The 25,388-nt window shown below is 35.6% G+C and overlaps 1 protein-coding gene across 1 annotated transcript in view; it reads right to left on the bottom strand.

The window, feature by feature from the left end:
• LOC109078229 (ALK tyrosine kinase receptor-like) overlaps positions 1-25,388 on the bottom strand; it is a 66,936-nt gene that overhangs the window by 489 nt on the left and 41,059 nt on the right. The window contains exons 7-20 of the mRNA XM_042774429.1: positions 20,825-20,944; positions 14,092-14,257; positions 12,897-13,044; positions 12,569-12,679; positions 11,418-11,559; positions 9,960-10,130; positions 9,764-9,862; positions 7,287-7,442; positions 6,187-6,300; positions 4,949-5,135; positions 4,659-4,749; positions 4,066-4,130; positions 3,833-3,962; positions 2,846-2,943 (exon numbers count right to left, since the gene is read on the bottom strand). Coding sequence (XP_042630363.1) covers positions 2,846-2,943; positions 3,833-3,962; positions 4,066-4,130; positions 4,659-4,749; positions 4,949-5,135; positions 6,187-6,300; positions 7,287-7,442; positions 9,764-9,862; positions 9,960-10,130; positions 11,418-11,559; positions 12,569-12,679; positions 12,897-13,044; positions 14,092-14,257; positions 20,825-20,944 — 1,798 coding nt within the window. The remainder of the gene's footprint in view (positions 1-2,845; positions 2,944-3,832; positions 3,963-4,065; positions 4,131-4,658; positions 4,750-4,948; positions 5,136-6,186; positions 6,301-7,286; positions 7,443-9,763; positions 9,863-9,959; positions 10,131-11,417; positions 11,560-12,568; positions 12,680-12,896; positions 13,045-14,091; positions 14,258-20,824; positions 20,945-25,388) is intronic.

The following is a 25,388-nucleotide window of genomic DNA, read 5'->3' as shown; positions in this document are numbered from 1 at the left end:
TTGTCTTGTCTTGTTTATGCTGTCTCTTGCTTCTCCTGTAATGTTTACTTACAATAAAAAGTGTTTCTCCTATAATTTTTCATTTTGTTTTTGTGAAATATATTAAAGAAAGCTGCATTAAGATCACTTTCTATTTGTTTTTCCTTGTTACCCGCCAGGACAGTAATATTTTCAGTAACCTAAGCTTTGCCATCTTATTTATTTTTTTTTTTTAGTATTGCTCAGCAACAATGTTGTGATATGAAATTGTTTCCAGTTCTGTTACTGTAAATAACCTTCTTGCAAATGCAGGTATATTACCAAATTGCTAAAATAACTAGTTAAATAATTCTACACTCAAATAATTGTAGTCATAAATGTTCAATTATGCCTATTGTCTAATTACTGATGTCCACTTTATGAGTTATTTGACACAATTGTGAGATGCTGTCCACACATATTTAGAGCAGGCAAAAATAAATGACACCCCATCTACATTGCTACAAGGATAGAGCACTCAAATTATAAACAATGAACCTGTCAATGCTGCAGGTGTTTGAAACACAGTTAAACACAAATTTTGTCTGAATCATAAACAGCTGTGCGATGGGAACATTCTAGTGTCAGTGGCCTATAGATAGACTCTTGTCAATATCTACACTGATTAAGTCAACAACACACACCAATTAACAGTACTTTTTTCTTTCTTTCTTTCTTTCTTTCTTTCTTTCTTTCTTTCTTTCTTTCTTTCTTTCTTTCTCATGCATCCAATTTTCCCATCTCAGGATTTTCCTTCATGTCATGTATTGATTAAAACTCTTTTTGACTAATGTTTTCGAATTGCATACTATATGGGGCAGTCGTGGCCTAATGGACTCTCTGTTAGAGAGTCAGACTTGTAACACAAAGGTTGTGGGTTCGAGTCTTTTTGCAGTGTGTGTGTTTACTACTGTGGGTGTGCACTTGGATGGGTTAAATGCAGAGCACAAATTCCGAGTATGGGTTACCATACTTGGCTACATTTCACTTCACTTTATAGTTAACTAGTTAACTTCTTTTTGTAACACCCAATTTAATTTTGTATAAAAATCACATTGCTAAAAGACAAAGTATCATAAACTCTTCCTCCATAAATACAATTCCTTATCGGCCTACTCACCTCCTGAGAGACTTTAAAAGATCACTGTCTAAGAACACAGGGTAGAGGCAGATAAGTTCTGGATTCTGAAGTCTAAGAAAAGTTGGTGAAGATGGTGCTGAGATGGAAGTCTTCAAAGGATCGCTAAGCCTTGTCTTTGCATTCATCAAAAACCAAAACCACAGAAACCCTGTTCACTACTCTCTTTTAAACAGGTGAGATATGCAAGTATTAAACTTTGCCTCATTAATTGAGACTAAGTATGAATTAAGTATCATCCACCCCATTTTTACAAAGGTGTGTTTGAATTAAGAAACTGGTGTTTCCATCTGGCTGTAGATCTGCTGAATACCAAATACTGCTTCAACGTCATACTTTTATTCTTTACTATGCTTCAGCTTTAACCCCTTTCCTATACCAGACTCTCTCTCTCTCTCTCTCTCTCTCTCTCTCGGTTCCTCTCTCTCTTCTCTCTCTCTCTCTCTCGGTGCTATTCCCTACATTATTGGTATTCCCTACATTATGGGGACCAAATGTCCCCACATAGGATAGTAATACCAGAAAATTCTGACCTTGTAGGGACATCTATTGGTTCCCATGAGGAAAAGTGTGTATTAATCATACAAAATTAAGTTTTTAAAAATCTAAAAATTCAGAAAGGGTTGGTTTAGAGGTAGGGTTAGGGTTAGGGGGTTAACAATACAGTTCATACAGTAGAAAAATCATTCGAATAGTGTTAGAATATTTTGAATGTAGTTAATTAAGTCTTGTTTATCACACTTGAGGCTGTTTGCTGTTCTGCAGTGGAATTCATAATCATGCTGATCACAGCTATATGCTATTAAAAGTGTGTTGGATGAGCATTAGGACATTATTATCTATGGGCAAGAGAGTATAATTCTACTATACTTTAGATGTTCTCAAGAAACATTAGGTAGATGAGTGTTGGTAGGTTGTCTAAGACTGTTTCTGTCAGGAATCCCCCAGACCAGTTACTTAATCTAAATACTTGTATTCATCATAATTAATCAGTGCATTTTTTTCTCCCTTTTTGGCTAATTTGATACAGTATTGTGGCCAAAAATGCTTGTGAACAAAGTGGTGTAAAGTTATGATGACATCTTGATTTGCAATTTATGAGGAAATCTTGATCCGCAAGACTATTCTTGTTTCTTTTTGAAGGTCATGTCATGATTCTGTGTTTCCAATTACATGCACTATTTGAAGGCATTTGGTATTGCACACCCAGTATCTGACAGCAATGGATTACACCTTTATGCAAACAAAAAAAAAAAAAAAAAAAACAAAAACAAAGAAAGAAAGAAAATGAAATCCTCAGAAAGGGCAAACCGATCAATCCCTCTGGGTTTTGACCAACAAGTTGAAGCTGAACACGAAGGCCCAGATACATTTGACCACAGCGAGGAACTTCAGTAGAAAACTGCAGATGGGTAAGCGCCCCAGTGTCCCTGTTCTATACCGGGATTGATGACCAGATTGCTCATGTAGCATAAATGAGCTCTAAGTGGACTCATTTTTCATGCCATTCTGGATAAGAGTGTCAGAAGGAAATAGAATTCCCTGTGCAGGTATGAGAGGGAAGTAGAACTCCTGAACAGAGTCAGGAGCACTGAATTTGTGCTGACTTCAGAAAAAAAGCAGATCATCCATCTGTTATTAAATCGATCTGTAATGTGTGTATGTGTTTTGGGTTGTCTGTAATTATACCTGTGGATGAACTGGTTCTCTTCCAAGTACTGGCAGCCACGGGCGATGTCTCTGGCAATGTTGAGAAGATCTACCATGGTTAGACTTGAAGGATGCTCCTGGAAAACATCACAGAAAGTCAGAATGCTGGGTATACCCTTGTGAAAAAGAAGTACACTTCAGCAAAGTTTCAAAAACAATACTCATTAATATACTTAAAAGAATATACTTCAGTGCAAACAGAATGTAATGCCTTTGGAGACATAATTGCATGCTATTTATAATTAAATACACATCTATTATAATTTAAGTAATTATTAAAGGCAATAAGTTGAACTAACAGTAAATCATACTTAGAGTGCTTTTTTGATTCAAGTACATATTTGTATGTAATTTCCCAATTAATTCTATAGTTTTTGAAATACCAATAATACCACTGCTACTGACATTTAAATATAATATTATATAATATAATATTAACTTTAAATATAATACCAAGTAACACTAACACACTACAATTAAAATTATAATCAAGTACATTAGTATGTTAGTCAGCACATCAGAATAGCCTGAGAAAGGATTATTAAAACATTTTGATTTAAAATGCACTGCAATGTAAAACTTTTAATTTATCATTATTACAAACTAAACATTACTTAAGTGTGTTAAGAAACAAACATGAAAGTGTACTCTAAGTACACTTAAGTGGCCTTTTATTTAATTAATGTTATATTATATGCAAGCACGGTATTATTATTATTATTATTATTATTATTATTATTATTATTATTATTATTATTAATATCATTATTATTATTTAATAACAACAAAACCAAATCAATAATCCAAAAGCAAAGTAATACACAAACTAATAATGAAAAAGAAGCCACAAACTAATGAAAATAACTTAATGAGGTTCATGCAATACAAGATGCTGTGACTCTCTCTCTCTCTCTCTCTCTCTCTCTCTGTGTGTGTGTGTGTGTGTGTGTGTGTGTAGCTTCTTACTAGTCTTGGTCTAGTTTCCCTCAGGAAGCTCTTGAGATCCCCTCCAGCCATTAATTCCAGCAGAATGAAGCGAGGCAGAGCTTGTAGACTCACCCCGATACACCGCACAATGTTTTGGTGACTAAACTTGCTGTCAGAGGAACAGAAATAGAAATGTGGTATTTTTGATATATGTCCTCCTCATAAATTAGCCTATGGAATGATGTAGCCTATCTTGGGTTTTTCATTTTTACCTGATTATGAGAGCTTCCATGAGAAAATCCAGTTCGTCCTGCTCAGAGCACACCTCAGGAAGGGTCTAATACAATAATAAATTAATAATCAAATCTATGCAAAACATTAAATCATACAGTATATATATATATATATATATATATATATATATATATATATATATATATATATATATATATATATATATATATATATATATGGGCTGTCCGTATAACATGTTAACTTTACTTTACTTAATTACTTATGAACAAAAATACGCAATTAACGTATTTTAACATAGTTAACTCACTGGCCCCACCCCCAGACCTGTATGTAATCTTACATTTCATACAGCTGACTGTTGACAAATATGATTAATTAAATTAATTAATCACCACACCATGTAATTAAATAGATAAAAAAAGGTAATTGACTGACAGCCCTAATATATATATATGTGTGTGTGTGTGTGTGTGTGTGTGTGTGTGTGTGTGTGTGTGTGTAAGAGACCCAAATCAGTGTGTTCATGATTACAACAATTAATCAATTGATTAAATACCACTTTACAAGATGAAGCAGCATAACAGACTGTTTATATATTTGCAGATCTTACCTTTACAGCCACCTGCATTGGGCTGGGCTCCCCTGGTATCCCTACGGCTAGTCCCTCATAGACCTCACCAAATGCCCCATGACCCAAACCTCTACAAACAAAACATACATTATTGTTACTTATTTTGTCAATAATATCACTCCATGTTTTTCACAAACAGGTTCAGACCTCACTTGTTAGAAGATTCATTTTCATCAACTGTAGGAAGACCCTTCACAGTCTAACAACAGGCCAGCACATAACACTTCTTCAGCCTTACATAACTGTAGAGAATCAGTGATGCTACTGACCTGGTGAGGGAGATGTTACGCCGTGGCACCTCTTTCAAGTCGTTGATGGAGGCAGTCTTCCCTCCAAAGCAGTAGTTTGGATTGTAGTCGGTCATGATAGTAGAGGCTCTCAGTTTGCTCAGCTTACAGTCAGGACTCTGTAGCTCAAGCTGGATAGACTGGAGCTCAGTGTGTTTACGTCTGTACACTGAAAGATAATCAGTACAGCATGAAATTTTTAGTTTGCCACAAAACTGTTTGCATTATAGGACTGTTGGCATTGCCAATGTTACATTGAAATTCAATCTGGAAATAAACTATTAAACTGCTGTACAATAACCAGTGTTATAATTTTTTGTTTGAGGCCCTTTCAGACAAACTATGTGGGACGCTAATTTAATTTGTGCTGTCATCGGTTTAATAATCAGGTGTAATAATAAAAAGCTATTTTCTTTGTCATTTTAATTATTTTAGTTAACTATAACAACTGTGGTGGCAAAATGTTATTGCAAATCTGTGGATAACTACATGAGAAAAAAAACCTTCAAACTGTTTTCACAAACAGGCATGTAAGTTCAAGTTTGGTGGGCTTGACCTAGGGAGTAAACACATTAGTGCAATGTGTGGAAGTGATTTATTCATTAAGTGGTAATCGACAATGCTTGTCAGAGCCTAGTTAACAGCCCATTTATCACTCAGAAACTGCTACTAAAGTGTAGATGGACAGATGATGTGTTAGGTGACATGGCACAGTGTGTGTGTGTGTCTGTGAACCTGTAGTTAATTCATTGAGCAAACAAGCTGCCAAACATGAGACATGCAACAACAGAATGCTGTGTTGTAGTGAGACAGCCCCCATCCACCCCAATAAGTATTTTTTGCAAACATATTTTAATATTTCAATCAATCAATCAATCAATCAATCAATCAATCAATCAATCAATACCTGTTATTGGGCACTTTTGGTCATGAAATAAAGTAAATTTTACAATTTGGCATCAATATTGCTTTGGCATGAAGGTACATCCACACCCATAGATGTCAGTATATATTGTCCAAGACAACAGTTATATCGGCCAGTGAACATATTATAAAATTTCCTGTGATCTGTCTGCAAGTGCAGGTTTACCCATTCTCTAATAACCCAAAAAAGTAGCAAAACGCTTCCCCAAATGACTTGGCTCCAGTATTATGTTTTGGTTAGCCTCTGAGACTCCATGAAACTATGCTCATAAAAGGTTTTGAGATGGTCTACTTACTGATCATAACACCAGAAACGGCCAACAGTAATGCAGCGATGAGGGCGGAGGTCCCCACAGACAGACCCAAGGCCAGATGAGACAAAGACGGCTGGCCGGGCAACATAGGCACCACTACACAAACACACAGCAACAAATATACAGTTTACATGAGTCAGGCAAAAGTCAGCTGAGCTTTTCACATTTAAATTTATTATTATTATTATTATTATTATTATTATTATTATTATTATTATTATTATTATTATTATTATTATTGTATGTGTTCATGTCAGGCATCACATCAATTCAAACCAAAGGAAAACCTAGGTGCCCTTGAAAGGGCATGGATAAAAACTTTATAGATTCTGTCTCACTATAATGGAAACAAATATATATTCTCTAAAATATATATAAATGGTATTTTATATAAAGTAATAATTACTTTTTAGAAGTGTTTTATTTGTTTAAGCTAGTATTAATACAAAAGCTCTGTGGAAATGAGAATGTCCCCTTCCCTTCCCCCAATACCACATACCAATACGACATACTTCTCACAAGCAGTATTAAGTAGCAAATTATGGCTCATGGCTTTGAAGTAAACCATGCTCATTGAATGATTTAATTGGGCTTCAACCTGGAATTAAGAAGATTTTAACCTACTGATTAGCATAGAGTTGAAAAGCTTAGTGGAATTTTTTTTTTTTTTTTTTTTTTATCTGATGCAATTTATTTCATATTGTTCTTGTCTATTTCTTGAATACATGTCAAAGTGTTGGAGAACAGAGGGAATTTAAATCATTTTGCATATATGAACAGATGTGTTAAACATTCTGAATTAATAGAACAGTAGCTAGCTAGTTGTGCAACAGTGGGGAGTGTTTTTATACTTTTTTTTTTTTTTTTTTTTTTTGAGAGCAAGCTGGCTACAGTTGACAGCGATGACCTCTGCCAGAGAGACTGTAAATGGTAGAGAACTGAACTTGGCTTTGCAGAGGTAAGTGCCGCTCTTGAGAAATAACTTTGTCATTGTGAGAACACTCTTCCCTGACATTCATTTTACCATTTTATGGGATGGCCGTTCATCTAATGGTGGTGGAGTGTGTTATGAATGAACTAACCAGTAGAGTTGATGCAGGACACTCCGTCTGCGGCCAGTGAGAGCTCTTCATCACAGTAGCACACCGTGCCCTCAGAGGTCTCGTGGCAATCTCCTGACTCACAGTGACTGCAGTTCTGCACTGGGTTGATAATAACTTCACCGTCACCTTCCATGCCTGGAAATGACATTACCGTATCATACTTATGGGATGGTGAAATGCGGTAGGAAAGCTTGAGGCTTATAATCAGAAGGCTGTTGGCTTGATCCCCACAGGGGTGAGTTCACCATGCAAGCCACCTTAATCCAGGTGTTTCCAGGGGGATTGTCCCTTTAATATAGGTCCTGTAGTTTTCTTTTTGGAATTGCTTGTCCATAGGCCTCATTGATCTGAACCTATGCACCTCCGTTTTTGAGTGAAAAAAAAAGGTGCATAAGCCCAGATCAGTAGGGCATTTCCATTACCCTTCAAATTGTGCAAATTGAAATTGCTAATTGAAAATATGCGTAATGGAAACATGTAAATTTTGCAAAAACGCCCATATATCACAAAAAAGTTTTTACGCTTGCATGAGGTGGTTTTTCAGGCAATGCAAAAAAGGAATAATTCGTAAAACTGCAATGGAATCTTTTTTTTTTCGCATTTATAGGTCACATGGTGTATGTAAAAAGTCACATGATCATTCTTCAATGTACTATAACCTCCAAGAAATACATCATATGTGGCAGATCTCCAGTATAAGGGGCTTTCCCTACCATTAATGCTTAGACAATTTTCACAGCACAGTGCAGTGTGGCTCAGATACAGACACTGAAGCTGATTGCGGGCACTCTAGTCAGTGCTTGTGTTTATTCCAGCCATGCCACGCATGTTTCTGAAGCGGCTCTCTGTGCTGCTTCTGTAAAGATACACGCATACACCTCCTTTGAATAAATATACCCGAAATCCCTCAAAATCCCAATAAAATCAGTTGCTATGACTTATTGCGAGAGGCAAAATGTTACGTTTTAGTCGCATAACATTGGTTAATGGAAAAGCCGTCATTTCGCAATACTTTTTTATCGACATTTATAAAATATCGCCAAAGTTTTGTGCAAATCTGTAATGGAAATGCGCCTAGTGAAGCATATTATCAATTGCATCTAAAAAGATATATAAAACACGTCTTTATTGAAAGAAAACAAGTTGATAAAAGGATTGAATCCAATTTTTGGTAACATTATACAGTAGTATAAAATGAGATTTATAAGCAATTTTTTGTAAGCCAGTCATTTTTGAACAGAAACACCACACGTGTTAGAAAAAAAAAAAGTCAGTAAGTTTTTATGCAATGTGATAACATTAATAAACGTTTTCTGTAAAAAAAAATAACTAAATAAAAATAACTAAATAATAATAAAAAAATATATTAAAAAATAAACTTCTCTCCAGGTCAAAATGCCCGGAACACAACATGAGGGTGTCATATCAGTCAAAGTCAAAGTCTCACTGTGAATGGATGTCTTTTTCTGGGTTCACAGCTTCGGGATCATGGCACTGATGTGTAGAATTTGTTATTTATTCACTGCTGAATGCTTTGGGGAAGTAGTTTATAGTTCTGAGATTTACAGTATAATTTCATAATGCATATTATTTTCAAAGAATATCAAACTGTTTATCTTCCTCATAATATGACTTCCTCAAGAAGATAAATTGACCTATTATTACAGAAGACTGAAGCAAAAGATAGAACTTTTGTATTAAGTCTTTGGCTAAGAAGAAAACTTTTTGATCATCCAATCCTATTTACAGTGTAGGAGATGATTTTTTATCACTTGCAGTCTTGGAAAGCACACAGAGCTAAGCACCTTGCTCTACGGCATAATGGCGCCTGAGAGGGACTGTAAGAAACCATATAGTATTTTGGTCACCCTCAACTTTAGGTACAAACTTCAACTAACTATAAAGATACACTATACCAATAACAGCCCTCTATCATCCAGACATCTGTTTTCCAAGACATTTGTCATCTGAATATTTCACTGGAAATTCATTTATATGTTCCCATTAAACTCTCCACAGAAATGTGAAATTGGTTTTTGAAATACATTTAAGCGCTTAATTCCATTGATAAAGAGGTGCTGACCCCAGTCATCCTGACTGCATCCTAATCTGTGTACTTGTATACAGTGTGCTTTTATATGTACTTATGTGTGCAATTAACATACGTATGGACTATTCTGTGACATTTTGCAACATAAATAGCATTCCAATAAAAAAAAATAAAAAATGTGCACTTCAAATATCTGAATGATGCACTTATTTAACTGAAAAAAAAAATCAAGTGTGGAATTTTGGACATTTCATGCTATGTAGACGAATGGAAGGGGCTATCAGAGATTCTGGATGACAGAATAATCTTATAAACTATAAACTTCATACACTAGATTAGATGACCGAGTATAAGTGCATGGTGTACATAAAATGGGGCAAGACCAAATAATCTGTATTTTTACTACCTTTGAGTGGCTCCAGGTACATTTCCCCATCAGGACTTATGAATGATGTTCCATCATCTCCATCCTTTCTGGGATCATTATCGTGCCAGGCACTGCCCCCTATGGCCATGGAGGTGAGAAACAGTAACAAAATGAAACAAAACAAAACAATTAAGATACAGTATACAATATAAACAAGGCTAAAATTCGGTCTAACCTCTGTATCCTCCACCTCCCCCACCAGCCGTGCAGGCCCCTCCACCGCCTCCAAAACCTCCTCGAGTTTTCCAGCCCATGACTTGACAGGGTTCTCCACCCTGACCTCCCAAAATGAGTGGTCTACCCCCTTGAGGAACAGGGGCAGTGTCATCCCAGCCTCCACCACCGCCTGAAATCCACAAAGCCACGCAAATCATAAAAATGGCATTAAAAGACACTTGTGCCCCATTTCAGTATCTCTGCGTGGCTAATTAATTTCACAACAGGTGACAATATAACTTTTTTTTTTCTTTATCTCCATCCTCCAACAGATATATGAATGCAGAGTGGCACAGAGATTTCTCCAGAGAAAATAGTCTCCTATGAACATCCCTGTTCATCTATAGCAGGTCAGTGCTGTTGCTTAGCATGAGCTTAGCAAATAAAAATGTGGCAAATTATTTCAGATGTCAAAGCTGTCCCATTTTGCTAACTCTCTAATGGTTTCTTGCTGGGGTAAAAAAATATGAATATAAACAACAAAAAAACTCAGGTCATTCAACAAGTTTTGAATGCAGAAAATTTTTAGATACAACTTCCAACAAGGAAGGTAAGATTGGAAGGATCGATGGATTTATCTTCGCTAGATGACTGCTATGGTGTTCTGAGTGTTTTTTTAGGGTTGTTACTAGGGTGGTCAGTAAGATTGCAAGGTGATTATTAAATTTCTGTACATATCCTAATGGACATGATGGAAACTTGTTGAATAGAATTAGAGTGAAGGTTTTGTAAATAGAGCACAATAGGGGAGCTGGCCTTTGAAAAGAGTGCCGAAGATAGAAGCCATACTGAGTGCTCGGCAAGACACAACCAAAACACCCACAACACAATGCAGAAACTTGATTAACAGACACACATGTGCCATCTTGAAAGCAGAGCACACTATTATTACCCTATTGCTGTTATCATCTTCCAATCAGTTAGCAAAAAAGCTTACAAGCACATTACTTTTTTTAATGAATAAATGTCAAGAACATCCAAGATCCAGTATTCTAAGACTAATTTTCTGCCTCAGTCTTATTCAGACACTGCTACAAAGATTTTGAAGAAACCACCTCAAAAATATTGAATCTCAGACTGAATAAAGGACTATTTTGAAGCCTAGCATGAAAAGAAAATTATTATGTCCATGTCCAGGAAGGAAAAAAGCCTGGGGGAGCAGCATTTTTTGTTTCTCTCTCCATTTCAATCAAACCTGACATCCTGGTAAACAAAGGCATAGTTCTAACTATCCACATGTAGTAAAAAAACAAACTAAAAAAAATCATTTTCTTCCCTATGTGCAGTATGTTCTGCTTCACTGCTATTGTAAGCTGTTTGCCAGGAGTAACACACACTAGTTCAGTAAAGCTAAAATTTGCCTAATTGATTTATAATACAACTAATCAGTAATTCATTACAAAACTGTTGAGGTTACCTGCAGCGCCTGATTTTCCATTGTGGCCAGGGATGCTGGGATCCCTGTCCATCACTTCTTCAGGGGTTTCTGATTGGCTGCTGTAGCCACGGCCTCCGCCTCCAGCGGCAATGAGTAGTGGAATGTGGACTCCATTCACCACCTTTAACCAATGGAAACATTAAATGTGAAACTATATTTTAACAGTGTAGAACTTCCGATTGTCGCTGAAATGTGAGGTGACATGATGCTACTGTGGGGTTGCCAGGGTGTTGCTGTGCTAAGGTATTAGCATGTTACTGTGTAGTTTCTGCTGTGCTCAGGGTGATTGCTTACTGGCCCACCCTCATTTTTCTATATATGGACTATTCATTCCTTCTTTTCATGGCTTCGAGGACTTTTTTTAATCAATTATTATTGGTGAAATGGAACCTGGTTTGGAATACTCTACATGGGCAGAAACTCAAAATAAATAAAACAATATTAACTCCACAACAGATAAAATATTAATCCAATAGAATTTGATGTTAGCATGTGGCTAAGCTAACACCCAATACTCTTTTAAGCATAAAAATGACATAAAACATATACTGCATATTGGCTGAATTAGTCTATTGTAATTAGATTAAAATATTTTTATTGATATCAGTACTGAATTAACTATAACTGTTGCATACAACTCTGTCAGACAATTTTTATTATGTATTTTTTTATTTTTTATTTATTTATTTTATTTTTTTTGCTTGCTTCATGATTTGGGGTCATTTATGCCCCAAAGTTTAACAAAGTTAGACGTTTTCAAAGTAACTGACTGAAGAAACTGAGGGATAATTCACCTAAGAATTGTATTCATCAGTTACTCACTATCAAGTTGTTCCAAACATGTATGAGTTTCTTTGTTCTGTTGAACACAAAATAAGATATTTTGAAGAATGTTGATGACCAAACAGTTGATGACAGCCATTGGCGTCCATAGGATTTTTATTTTTTTTTATTATAATTTTTTCTATGGAAGTCAATGGCTACCGTCAACTGTTATTGTCAACAACATGATGATAGAATTTTCATTTTTGGGTGCACTATCCCAAATAATCCCAACTAATAGATGAACACATTTAAATGTACAAACGTTGGAAATATCCAATTTAAAATTGCATTTTATAAAGTGTTACCTTGAAGATGTAGGTCCCTCCTCCTCCCCCACCGCCTCCTCCCTTAAGCTGGGTCTTGTTGGTAGAGGGTCCTTGCTGTTCCCTGCAGATCCGGTCCATAGTAGGCACCATCTAAGAAAGATCATTAGATCAAAGACCAAAAAAATTAATGATTGATTGAGAAATGAATAAATGAATGAATGAATGAATGAATGCATGAGTGAATGAATACAACAAAATTAAATATCACATGTGATCCTTTCATGCTTTACTAGATGCTAATCATACTGTTTTTTACATTTTTTTGAAACGATAGCATAGGGATGTATTGGTAGAAAGGATTACTCACATTAGGACAAGCATCCTCTCCTTCCTGTCCCACTAGAATATACAGCAGCTCATCCTTCTGTAACAGGAAGTCTCCGGTCATGTACACCCCATGTGACTTGTGGACAGCCTGCACACTGCGTCCACCAGCTGCTCCATATGCCGTGATCCTTAATCCAAGACAAATAAGTCATTTAGCAGCTGCTTTCATCCAAAGTGTCTTATAGTGCCCTTATTATATATATATATATATATATATATATATATATATATATATATATATATATATATATATATATATTTTTTTTTTTTTTTTTCAGAAAAAATTACACTTGACTATAGATCACAAATTTGCTAGTCTATATATATATATATATAGATATATATATATATATATTATATACTGTACAAATATATATATATACTGTATATATATATACTGTACAAGAGAGAGAGGCTTTCATTCCAAACAACATTTATTATAAATGGCATTTCTAAAAAAAAAAAAAAAAAAAAAAAAAAAAAAACAAGTCTAAGAGTGCGCTACACAAATATACCTTGCCTCACATTGCATGTGCTTTAAGCAAAAATCAAAACATATGATAAAAAAGCACTAGCTATATTTAAAATTAACTTAATATATTTGTAGTCATTTTTATTTTTTTTTCTCACTACTCCATCAGCCATCTTGGATAGATTGTTTGAGCTGAATTTTTATTTTTTCTTCCCCACAGAGGCTACTTACAATGCCGTCTCAGTATTTGGCCAAATAAGATATTTCAGCAGACAGCATAATATTGCATTCTGAAACAGCATTTGTGTCAGAAGAATGTCTTAAAATGTTGTCTAGGCAGGCAGCTCACTTTGAACAGAGCTGAAAAAAAAAAAAAAAAAAAAGATTTGCAAAGTGAATGTCATTGTCAGTCTGGGTTCTACTGAAGCAATGCAGCTGATGAAATGGGTTTCCCCATTCCTCTTGCTCCACAGACAACAATTTACCTGAATGACCCGACGGGCTTGATAACGCAGCAATTGCACCGAAGAAGAAAGTTTTTCCATTTCATGGTCAAAAAAGTAACTACTGAACTCCTAGATGCTCAACAGTAGGATATTTTGCTTTGTGGTGGTCAGGACATTATGTGTGTGTGTGTGTGTGTGTGTGTGTGTGTGTGTGTGTGTGTGTGTGTGTGTGTGTGTGTGTGTGTGTGTGTGTGCACCTGTATTTCCTTGTCTCTGGGACCCGCCACATCTGGATGCCCTTGAATGGTCCCTTAGTGCCCACAGTGACATTGACATTGGTGTTGCGGTAAGAGTTAGTGCACTGAGTAGGCGTTGGACCGTCTTGTCCTGTTGCTCCGCAGGTGTGGAATATCCACTTGACAGCTGAAATCACACACAAATTCCCACACATACAGCAAATGTACTGTTAGCTTTGTGAAATAATTATTTGTTTTATTCAGAGAGAGAGAGAGAGAGAAAATCAGCACTATTGTTTTGGTGAAAACTTGGACAAAACAAGTGTGTACTCTTTTAGGTGGATAAAAAAAAAAAAATAATTAGAAAGAGATGCTATATGATGTGTTTGGCTGACTGGGCTGTCAAAAAGCCATGGGCAATTTATTATTTTTCTCTTCTTAGCTTGAAACCTTTCACATGCCTGAAAATAGCACCACATGAAGAGTTAATTCATCGCTAAATGTCAAATTAACTCATTCATGAGAGGAATTGAGTTCACTAATACTGACAGCATTCCAATAAGATATACTAGGATCACATCCAATGGATTCCAAAGGTTAAAGTGTATTACAGGTATATCGCACCACATTTAATTTTCTGCAGGCTTGTGTGTTACACAAAAAATCTATGAGGTTTGGTCTAGTGTGTAATGCAAGCAAACTTCTTTGTTTACTATGTGTATGTATGTGTTTTGACTATTGTTCAGATGTAAATAAAACCCTAAATTAAATCAGTTTATCATGCAAGCGCTTGAATGAAAACAAATATGATATTATAACGCAAACAAGCATAGATGATGATAATCAGGTGCGAGTGATCTACTAACAATACAGGTGCAAAATGAGTTTTGCTTTTTAGGGTTGTTAAAAAAAAGTACAAATATCAGTAAACTGATTACCGCAAACCTTAGTAAATAACCTTGCATGATTCATTTTAATACTCTCCCATCTGAAATTTTAGGTCTGAAAGGGAAACTCCTACAAATGCATATGCAATAAGATCAGCCACATAAATAACTCTGTCCACACTCTGTAATATCAAATAACAAAATAACAATACATTACATGTGCTTCAGTATGTTAGTCAACATGTCAAAATAAGAGTACTTATATAATTATTTACAATGTACTTTAAAACTAACAGTGCATTATGTACTCAAGTGAGGACAGAAACATTCATGAAAGTGTAGTGTCTTTAAGTATGCTTAGACTTTTTCATTTCAATAAAATTATATCGGCTGCAAGTAAAATTTTTAAAAAGATATACTTCTCACATTTGAAGTAGGCTATACACTTGAAGTGAACATTCGATAAACTTCTTTTTTACTTCTCTTTCACAAAGGTAGATTGGAGGTTGGAACCAATCAAATGGCAACCAATCCAGTTTTGAAATGAAGTACTAGAACAGAGTGGGATCAAGGTGAAAAATAGGTGTAAAAATATCCCCTGGCAAAATAGATCTCTTTCCATGCAGTTATGTTGTTCTAGTCAAGTCTGCAAATAAAACATCCGCATAAAAGTTTATTTCCTTGCCAGGATCCTACATAGATCTGTAATTAGATCTGGAGATAAAGGAAGGTTTGAGTTGTAAGGGAGGTTTGCACCAGACAAATTTCACCAATTATGGTCTTATACAATCTCCTTTTATTAGAGTTCCTGAAGGTTTGATAAGTGGAAATGGCTGAGTCATCAGAAGCTGAGCGGTGTGCATTATGAGGTTAGTGGCCCGTCTCTTTTTTTTTTTTTCTCATGAAAAGAAGCAATCACGCAGACAAAGTCAGAGGAAGTAATCAAGGAGACAAAGGCCGAGGGAGCTGATCTGACAGAAGAACATGCTCCCTCTCTCTACAGCGCTGCAGATTTGAGTCAGCGTAAGGCAAACTCCCCATTCAACTTTACTTGCCAAAACGACATGCCATGGTGGCAAAGGGAGAAATCGACACTGGAGGACTGACAGGGAGAGGGCAAGAACATAGAAGGTAAAATTAGAGATGGCAAGAGGAAAAGTGGAGACATGACAGAAATTTCAATAGCTGCATAATGTATCAAACACATCAAAACATTTTCAAAGCTATATCTATCATCCATGACCAAATCAAGGGAGGATTGATGTGCAGCTTCATTTCCAGCTGCCGGGAATAGAACTTCAGAAGGCTTTACTAGAGTGTGTCTGGAAAAAAAAAAGTGTTTGTGTTTAATTATTAACTGTCTTGAGCAGTTGTGGTTTTAAACAGATCAGAAATGACAGGTTAAAACTAGACATATATCAATATTAATTTTAATATATAAAAGATTTTAATTAATTTTATAATAAATATTAATTAACAAATTACTCATAAAAAATTTACAATAGCAAAATATTCAAATAAAATTACCCCTTAGCAAAGTAATATGTATATAATTTCCTTCTGCAGGATTCTTTGATGAATAGAAAGTACAAAACAAAAACAAAATCTTTCTTTTTGCTAATATATAATTTCCTTCTGCAGGATTCTTTGATGAATAGAAAGTACAAAACAAAAACAAAATCTTTCTTTTTGCTAGTGTAAATTTATGTATGGTCACTTTGGATTAGTTTAATGCATCTTTCATAACTAAAAGTATTAATTTATTTAAAATAAAAATAAATTAATAGACTCGAGAACCGCTCTCTTCAAAAACCAACACTCCTGCAAACAGTAATTGAAGGGACCTCATTGCAAGCAAATTGCAAGCACATCTGAAAAAAAAAAAATAATAATAAAAAAAATAAAATAAAAAATCTGAGCAAAATGGTAATAAAGACATTTAATTATCACCAATGAACATGAAATGTAGCCTAAGTTGTAATGACTCATACACTCCCCCTCACCAGCACATGTAACAGTTTACAGAGCTACAAAGTTCAAGATGATAAAAACAATGAGGTGTTGGCAGGAAAAAGAAAAACAGTCAGTTTCATAGAAAATTCAGAACTGAATCTTCCTCATTTTGCCTTTAGAGACTCTGCAGAGAAGAGTTGTTGGACAGTGTTTTTTAATTTTATATATATATTTGGATCGTTCACAGCTGAACTACACCAGAGAACGGCCTGTGTGAATGAAGCTTGCTAATGAGTCTTGATGAAAAGCAGATTAGCTGCTCGTTCAGATTTATTAAGGCTGAAACGCGTGGGAGTCATTTCACAAACACTCAAGCACACAACATTGATAAATGGCTATGCTCCAATGAGCATGAACATAAGAGGGACACCTGTATATTGAGCAAGCAGATCAGTCTTCCCAATGCCGATGGCATTTGGTAGGACATTTCCAAAGGTCATGTGCTAGGCAGCTGATTTTATAAATGATTTGTGCATGTTCAATAGACAATCATGCTAATGGGAACCAATGTTTTACAATACAGCCTTTATGAGCAATTCTAATCATTTGAAAGCATTAATGTGAAATTTCGACTCTGAATATAGTATTGTGACAGAGTTTGTTTTAGGCCGTTTTCACATTTGTTTTGATTACAGAATGGCACCAGCATATGTCTGCCACAAACACCTTTAAGACTTTAAGACTGGAAGACTTTTTGAAAGCAATTTGAGATGAGCAGCTATGAAAAATTCATTATACTATAATAAATGTGATGAGGGCCGTGCAATTTATCATCAGTAGCACTTCACTTCCACTATTTAGTACAGATTATGACATGACTTGTGCTCCAGAGGCGATTTCAAGCAGACTTACTGAGTTTCTCTGGTTTGCGCCCAAGTTTTGAAAGACACATTTTCACCAACCACTTGAACTCTGAAGTCATACTGACTCAGATATGCACCAAAAGATTTAGTGTGAAAGCACGCTTAGATGTTATAACCAGCCTTTCAACAGTATTAGATTTGAAGAAAATGGTGTGGAAATAGCCCAGTAGATGGCACACTTTCTTTTCTCTGTAGTGCACGTCCATGACAGAGAGAGAGGGAGAGAGACAGTCTCTGAGCCTCTGTTCATAAGCATTCGTCTTCTGTATCCATTAGAATTCCAACATATTTGGTTTACTCAAGCATTTCAACAATTTCAGTATGCTCAGAAGGAATTGTACTGGACTTTGAATTAGGTGCTCTGATGTTTGCAGTGCATAACTCTTAACTTGCTGTGAAAACAAAGATTCCAGAGTTTTTATAAAGCATGGTGCTACCATTTTTGGAATTAGGAGTGTTGTTTAGATCTGGCCTTTGTGTTGTCAAAATATGTATTTCGCACCATTTCAGAAACTGATTAGCTTGTTTCAATTAGCATTATTCCAAGAACAATATGTTGACACCTAGGTTATTATATTTTTGAAATTATTATAATTCATTTACATGAACAACAGAAAAGCATTTTTTATTTATTTTTTAATCACGTTAACATGCAGCATGTAATTGGAGCACACTTTACTCTTGCATATTTGGCAGTGGTGGACAGTAACGGAGTAGCTTTACTTCGTTACTGTACTTAAGTACATTTTTCAAGTATCTGTACTTTACTGGAGTAGTTTTATTTTAAGTAACTTTTACTTTTAATTCACTACATTCCAAAGCATAAGATCGTACTTTTTACTTCACTACATTTCATAAAACATAATCGTTACTCCTTATAATATATCACGTGCTCTGAGACGCAGAAGCGGTGTATGATTCAAGAACGAACTGATTCTTTTCAATGAACCTTTTAAATCGGTTCGCAAATCGCACCAAACAATTCATTCACGAATTAGAATGATCTGATTGCAGCTGTTCTCGAGTCTACAACTCACTGATTCAAATGAACCGTTTAGTGCGAGTCTCTAGTGAACTCAATTCACAACCGGGAGATTTTGTAAGCGCGCGCGACTGATGCTGCTAAAAGTAAGTTACAAATGTCGAATTTTGAGATTAATTATTGTAATTGAAAATCATATTTAGGTCAAAATTGTCAGTTGTTTGTGAACTAAATCTTCTGTAAAGGGTGATCTATTTAAGCCCACTGAAATGCTTGAATGCAAACACATCAGCATCTGTGCCTCTTAGGTCAAAAAAACAAAACATTAAATTAACACAGATTAAATAAAATAACTAATGCACGTTCAAATTCCCGCTGCCATAACATTAACAGTTGTATTAAAATGTTACGCATTTATCCCTATGTGACGTCTGTATTTATATTGTTTATCAACAGTATAAACGTTTATATTGTTTGAATTAACCACCCAAGTAGACAGATATGAATGTTTATTCATAACCATACTGAAAATAAGTAAATATTGGGAGCTGATGCTAACTGTCTAACAAGCTTGCTGGTGCTAAATTGAGGTTATTTTTAAAAATAAAGTCCAAATATTTTTATTCAACAACCTAGATATATTATATCTGGGGGAAAAAGAAAGGCTGTGATGTTCAGAACATGGTAACTACAGTAATTATCAAAGTGGGAAGTGATGCCCTCTGGGAGTATTTGGCCAGGAGTGTTTTTACACCACAGACAAGGTTTGAGAAAATGTTCTTCCTAACTTCAGGCCTTATTCTCATGTCATATATAACTGTGATGTTCTGCAAAACAACAAATTTTAAAACACTTTTTTTCTTACTGGTGAAAATCTGATGATCAAATGTGACCCTGGAGCACAAAAGCAGTCTGAAGTCGCTGGGGTATATTAGTAGCAATAGCCAAAAATACATTGTATGTGTCAAAATGATAAATTTTTCTTTTATGGCAAAAATCATTTGGATATTAAGTAAAGATCATGTTCCATGAAGATATTTTCTAAATTTCCTACTGTAAATATATAAAAACTTATTTTTTGATTAGTAATATGCATTGCTAAGAATTCATTTAGACAAGTTTAAAGGAGATTTTCTCAGTGTTTTGATTTTTTTTGCACCCTCAGATTCCAGATTTTCCAATAGATATCATCCTTTCCTAACAAACAAAACATCAATGGAAAGCTTATTTAATCAGCTTTCGGATGATGCCTAAATCTCAATTTCAAAAAATTGACCCTTATGGTTTTGTGGTCCAGGGTCACAAATCTGTTTTCTCTCAGGTCGCAGTGTAAGCTTCACAGTGAACATTACTACATCACTCTTGTCAGCGTAGTTCATATCAACAACAAAAATATATCTTGACTCCATGTAGTGGTTATTTTGAGAAAATTCCAGGTATTTTGAGCAGTAGGATTATAAAAAAAAAATATATGCTAATACATAAAAAAATAGACAGCCTATATAAAACTGCAAAATAAATCTATCTATCAGTACTTTTTTACTTAAGTAAATAAAACAATCGAGTACTTTTGTACTTTCACTCGAGTAAAATTGAAAAAGGAGTACTTTTACTTTTACTGGAGTATTATTTTATTATACGTATCTGTATTTTTACTCAAGTACTTGATTTGTGTACTTCGTCCACCACTGATATTTGGTTCATTTCTTCACAGTGTAATTTCTCTGATTTCTCTCTCTCTCTATTTGATGTTTTGCATGTCAATCAGACAGCTGCTTCTTGACTTACTGGTTTGGGTAGGTGTAAGAGACTAGTTTAAAACAAACCATTGAACAATGACTAAAATGTGTTTGTTTTGGTGCTCGTCTACTGTGTTGTTTCAATACAACAGCACATATCTGCACCTCACAGCATTGGAACAAATTTCAATCAGAACAAGCTAGATAAAATTTAGAAACGACTCAAAAAAAGACAAACAGCTCAAACACATGAAAGTAGTTAAAACTCACATTCTGTAGACGCTCCAGGCTCTACATAGAGTGCTGTAGTGGTCTTGATGTTCTCATTGCTTGGTGTGAACAGCACTTGCGTGGGGTTTGTGGGAGCCATCGGAGGAAACTCTCCATTGGCTGAAGATGAGAGAAAAGAAACATTACATTGTTGTGGTCCAACAATTCTCCTGCAGCTAGAGAAAATGTTGCAGGGATTGTTAAAGCGCAGTTTCTGTAAGCCTATAGATAATAGCTGTATTTTGGCTCAATAAAAATAATTTTAGATAATACATTTTATGACAATATCCGTTCTAAAGCTGGTAATGGTATCCATATCTTTGTCTTGAGAATTGTTTAAATAAACGAGACATGGACTGCAAAATGGCTCAACTGTTTGCATATCTTTCAAATGTTAATGATAGCTATTAAGGTTGCTTGCTGATGATGTAAACTTTTAACTCAAATGGGTGAACACTTGACCTCGAAATCTTGTAATGCATTACTCAACAGGAATATTCCATGTCACTTAGTCACTACTAAAAAATGCACGTCACAATGGACAAAAAAATTATATACAAATACAGTATAACCTTTAGTGATAATTTCTAATGCATCAAACATTTATGACTATCTATCTTTTTTTTTTTTTTTTAATTGGCAAAGCTGGAACATCTAAGCCTGATGCCTTTGCATTCCATGAGGATTTTTTTGCTTTTTTTTTTCACTCTTTGACTGGATTTGACATTTCCATCACCTCCCATCATGCGATTTTCATGGGGGGATATTTTATGGACAGACACTCTTGGTGCTTAAACATGCAGAATATAGAGCAGTTTGTATAGTCTATATAATTTTACACCAATTGCATTTCCCAGTTCTTGATTCTGGGCTGCGGATTTGTTGATTGTACAGCCATGAAGTAGTCCAGGATTGTTAACCACATAACATTGGCAAATCAATTTTCAGTTTTGGGCTTCTTTAAGGAAGATATTTTATTGGTGGCACAAGGTTCAGAAAACCTGGAAAACACGTACATGTGTTGACTGTGTATAAGCAGAATAACTGATATCATTGGATTATTGAAAATTAATGCATACTGTTATGGGCTAGGGTGACTGTCAAAGAATTCTTCAAAATCTCAGAGGGATAAAATATCTGACAGAAACAAATATATAAGCATCTGTCTTCAAAGAGTTTCTAGACAGTTTTAGATTAATTATGAAGCAGATTATACTTGTACTTATTGGACATAAAACACATACAGTACTACCACAATCTCTACAAAAGTAGACAACCACCACCAGTGGTGTCAAGAGTTTAGTTCATATTTCTTAATTACTATGACAAGCCACACGAGCTTCTGCATTGTTCCAACTGTCAACTCACTGTGAAGACAAATCATCCTGTTCCCCCAAACATAGCTGCTCAGACAATACTGTGAAAAATGTTACCTCTCATGATCTCCATCCCTTAATCATCACTTTAAAAATACTCATCTACACCCACAAAACTCCCGCACCACTGTGACTGGAGTTGGCATCATTTATCACAATCTGGACTCCCTGTTGCAAGCGCCTTCCCATGATGCACCCTGTCGAAGGTTTATTATCTGTCGTCCCATTTTAGGAACCAAGAAGGAATTTGATCTGTTAAAATCATATCTCTGAGACACCCTGCCTTGTGTCTCATGCAAAACTGAATAAAAAGTTTTATCTTTCACAATTAACAGACTAAATCAAATAATTGAGTAGTTACTTAAGAAGTTGTTTAAAAAATACAAAAATGCATTAATTAGGTACACCTTGATAGTACTAGTTTGGAAGCCCTTTTGCCTTCAGAACTGCCTTATTTCTTTACAGCGTAGATTTAACAAGGTGTTGAAAACATTCCTCTGAAATTTTGGTCCATATTGACCTGACAGCATCATGCAGATTTTGTATGATACGAATCTCCCATTCCACCACATCGCAAAGGTGCTCTGCTGGACTGAGATCTGTGACTGTGAAGGCCATTATAGTGTGCTCATTGTTGTCATGTTCATGAAACCAGTTTGAGATGATCTGAACTTTGTGTCATGGCCCATTATCCTGCTGGAAGTAGCCATTATAAGATGGGGATTGACATGGTCAGCAACAATACTTAAGTAGGCTGTAGCATTTAATTAATGCTTAGTTGCTACAAAGTGGCCCACAATGTGCAAAAATACTCCCCACACCATTACAACACCACCAGCAGCCTGAACCATTGATACGTGGCAGGATAGATGCGTGTTTCATGTTGGTTATGCCACATTCTGACCTTACAATCTGACTGTCGCAGCAGAAATTGGGTTTCATCAGGCCAGGCAATGTTTTTTCCAATCTACTATTGTCCAGTTTTGCTGAGCCTGTGAGAATTGTAGCCTCAGTTTCCTGTTCTTAGCTGACAAGAGTGGCACCCAGAGTGGTAATCTTCTGCTGTAGCCCATCTGTTACAACCACTCGATTGTAACAAGTGGTTATTTGACTTACTGTTGCCTTTATTTTAGCTCAAACCAGCCTGACCATTATCCTCTGACCTCTGGCATCAACAAGGCATTTTCACCCCCAGAAATGTGGGCGCTTACTGGATATTTTCTCTTTTCAGACCATTCTCTGTAAACCCTAGAGATGGTTGCTCGTGAAAATCCCAGTGGATCAGCAGTTTGTGAAATACTCAGACCAGGCCATCCAGCACCAATAACCATGCCACATACAAAGTGATTTAAATCACCTTTCTTCTGATGCTTCAGCAGATCATCTAGACCATGTGTACAAGCCTAAATCACTGAATTGCTGCCATGTGATTGGCTGATTTTATATTTGTGCTAAATGAGCAGTTGTATGTATGTTTGTATGTATTTGCCATTTTTATCTATATTAATTGAAAAGAGAGGACCAAAAGTCATGGTGAGAAAAAGATCATAAAATACTTCTAAAATACTAATCTGTACAATACACACAATACAAATTCTTCCAGATGATAGTTCTATACTTGGCAGACAGTCGTCCTGTATAGAAATCAAAACCACTTGCAGTGTAGTTCATTGATTTTTGTTGATCACAATGTCATTTTTTTGTCTCGCACTGCTCTTCTGGAGTGTAGACACGGTGTCATACGCAATGTGACTGTCTTAGGGAAGGGCGAGGTTTTTCAGTTGGATTTGCCAATGCATAAATGAGATAAATAGAATAATGCATGCTGCTTAACTGATTTCAAATGAAGCATAGAGTATAAATTTAAAAAGTGACATTCTACATTTGACGTCCAAAAATGACGTAATACGCTACTTGTAATGCATTACCTATAACATTAATGTGCTGTAACCACTAGGCCATGTCTCTGACTATTCATGTATTTTTAATTCCACTATGGATGGCAAGTTATAAGGGGTTTGACTGCAGCAGCACACACTGCAGTAGACAATTTTGGCGGGTGGTCAAAGACAAGATTTTTTTGAACTATGGAAGAAATGTAATCCTTTGCACCAGGGAGAACTGTCACTCAGCAGTTTTTTTTTTTTTTTTTTTAATCTGCCAGGACAATCAGAAAACTGCTTAGTCATCACTCTTCAAATACTTCAATATGTCTCCATATCCAACTGGCCAGTTGCGATACTTGCATGGTAGGTCTATGATAATCCAAATCCTAGAATGACCTTAAGACCTTACTCTTCGAAAAAAAAAAAATATAAAAAGGGAAGTAATCTTTCCAAAATTGTCTAAAAAGTTCTGTATTCGCTGCTATCTCTTAACTTTACTCATCAGTGCTACACACACAGGTTGATATAGAATAATGCCCATTTGAAATAGTGTGTGGGCTGTATTGATGTCACTTTTATTGACATTGAGAGTAGAGAATGGACAGGAAATAATGGTGGTAATGCGATTAGGAAATGATGCAAGTCAGACTCAAACTTGTGTTCCTCACATCAGAACCAAGGCTCAATGTGTTAAGGCTGTGCTAGGGCACAGCTCCGTTTTGTGTTAGTATTCTAATCACATATATAGCCTGAAGGTCTGAATGAATTCAGATGAAGCTGGAAGTCAGAACTGTTTCCTGCCCACTGTCAGATTCTCTTAAGGGGGATGTCAGATGAGGACTTTTATATGCACGCTTTGTAGTCTAGATAGCAGTACTTATTGGAGAGCTGCAGGGAGAACGATAAATCAAACATGTGCAAACTTGTAAAATTCTCTTGACACAATAATAGGCAAGAATACATGGAAATTGCAGCTACATATGTAAGCTTGACAACTTAAGCCACACTTTTAAAAAAATATATGGATTTCATTGCATTGTATGACAATATCATCAAAGTGTCACCTGTAAATATTAATGCATGAGGTCAGTTTTCTTCATGTTCACTCTACCAAATGAAAAAGCATTTGTAAGTTATGTTACATCTAGTTAAGTCATGCATGAATCTCTTGATGGTGCAGGCTGATGGTCCTTAATGCAGTCTGCTAGCTGTCACATCATCGGTTTATGGCAGAAGCTGATTGGTCTCTGTTACATCAACAGCCAATGATCTTGCTGCCTAACATTTAAGTTGTTTAGTTCT

Source organism: Cyprinus carpio, chromosome A17 (assembly GCF_018340385.1).
Source record: "Cyprinus carpio isolate SPL01 chromosome A17, ASM1834038v1, whole genome shotgun sequence".
NCBI classification, from domain to species: domain Eukaryota; kingdom Metazoa; phylum Chordata; class Actinopteri; order Cypriniformes; family Cyprinidae; genus Cyprinus; species Cyprinus carpio.
This window is presented reverse-complemented; position numbering and strand designations above follow the sequence as displayed.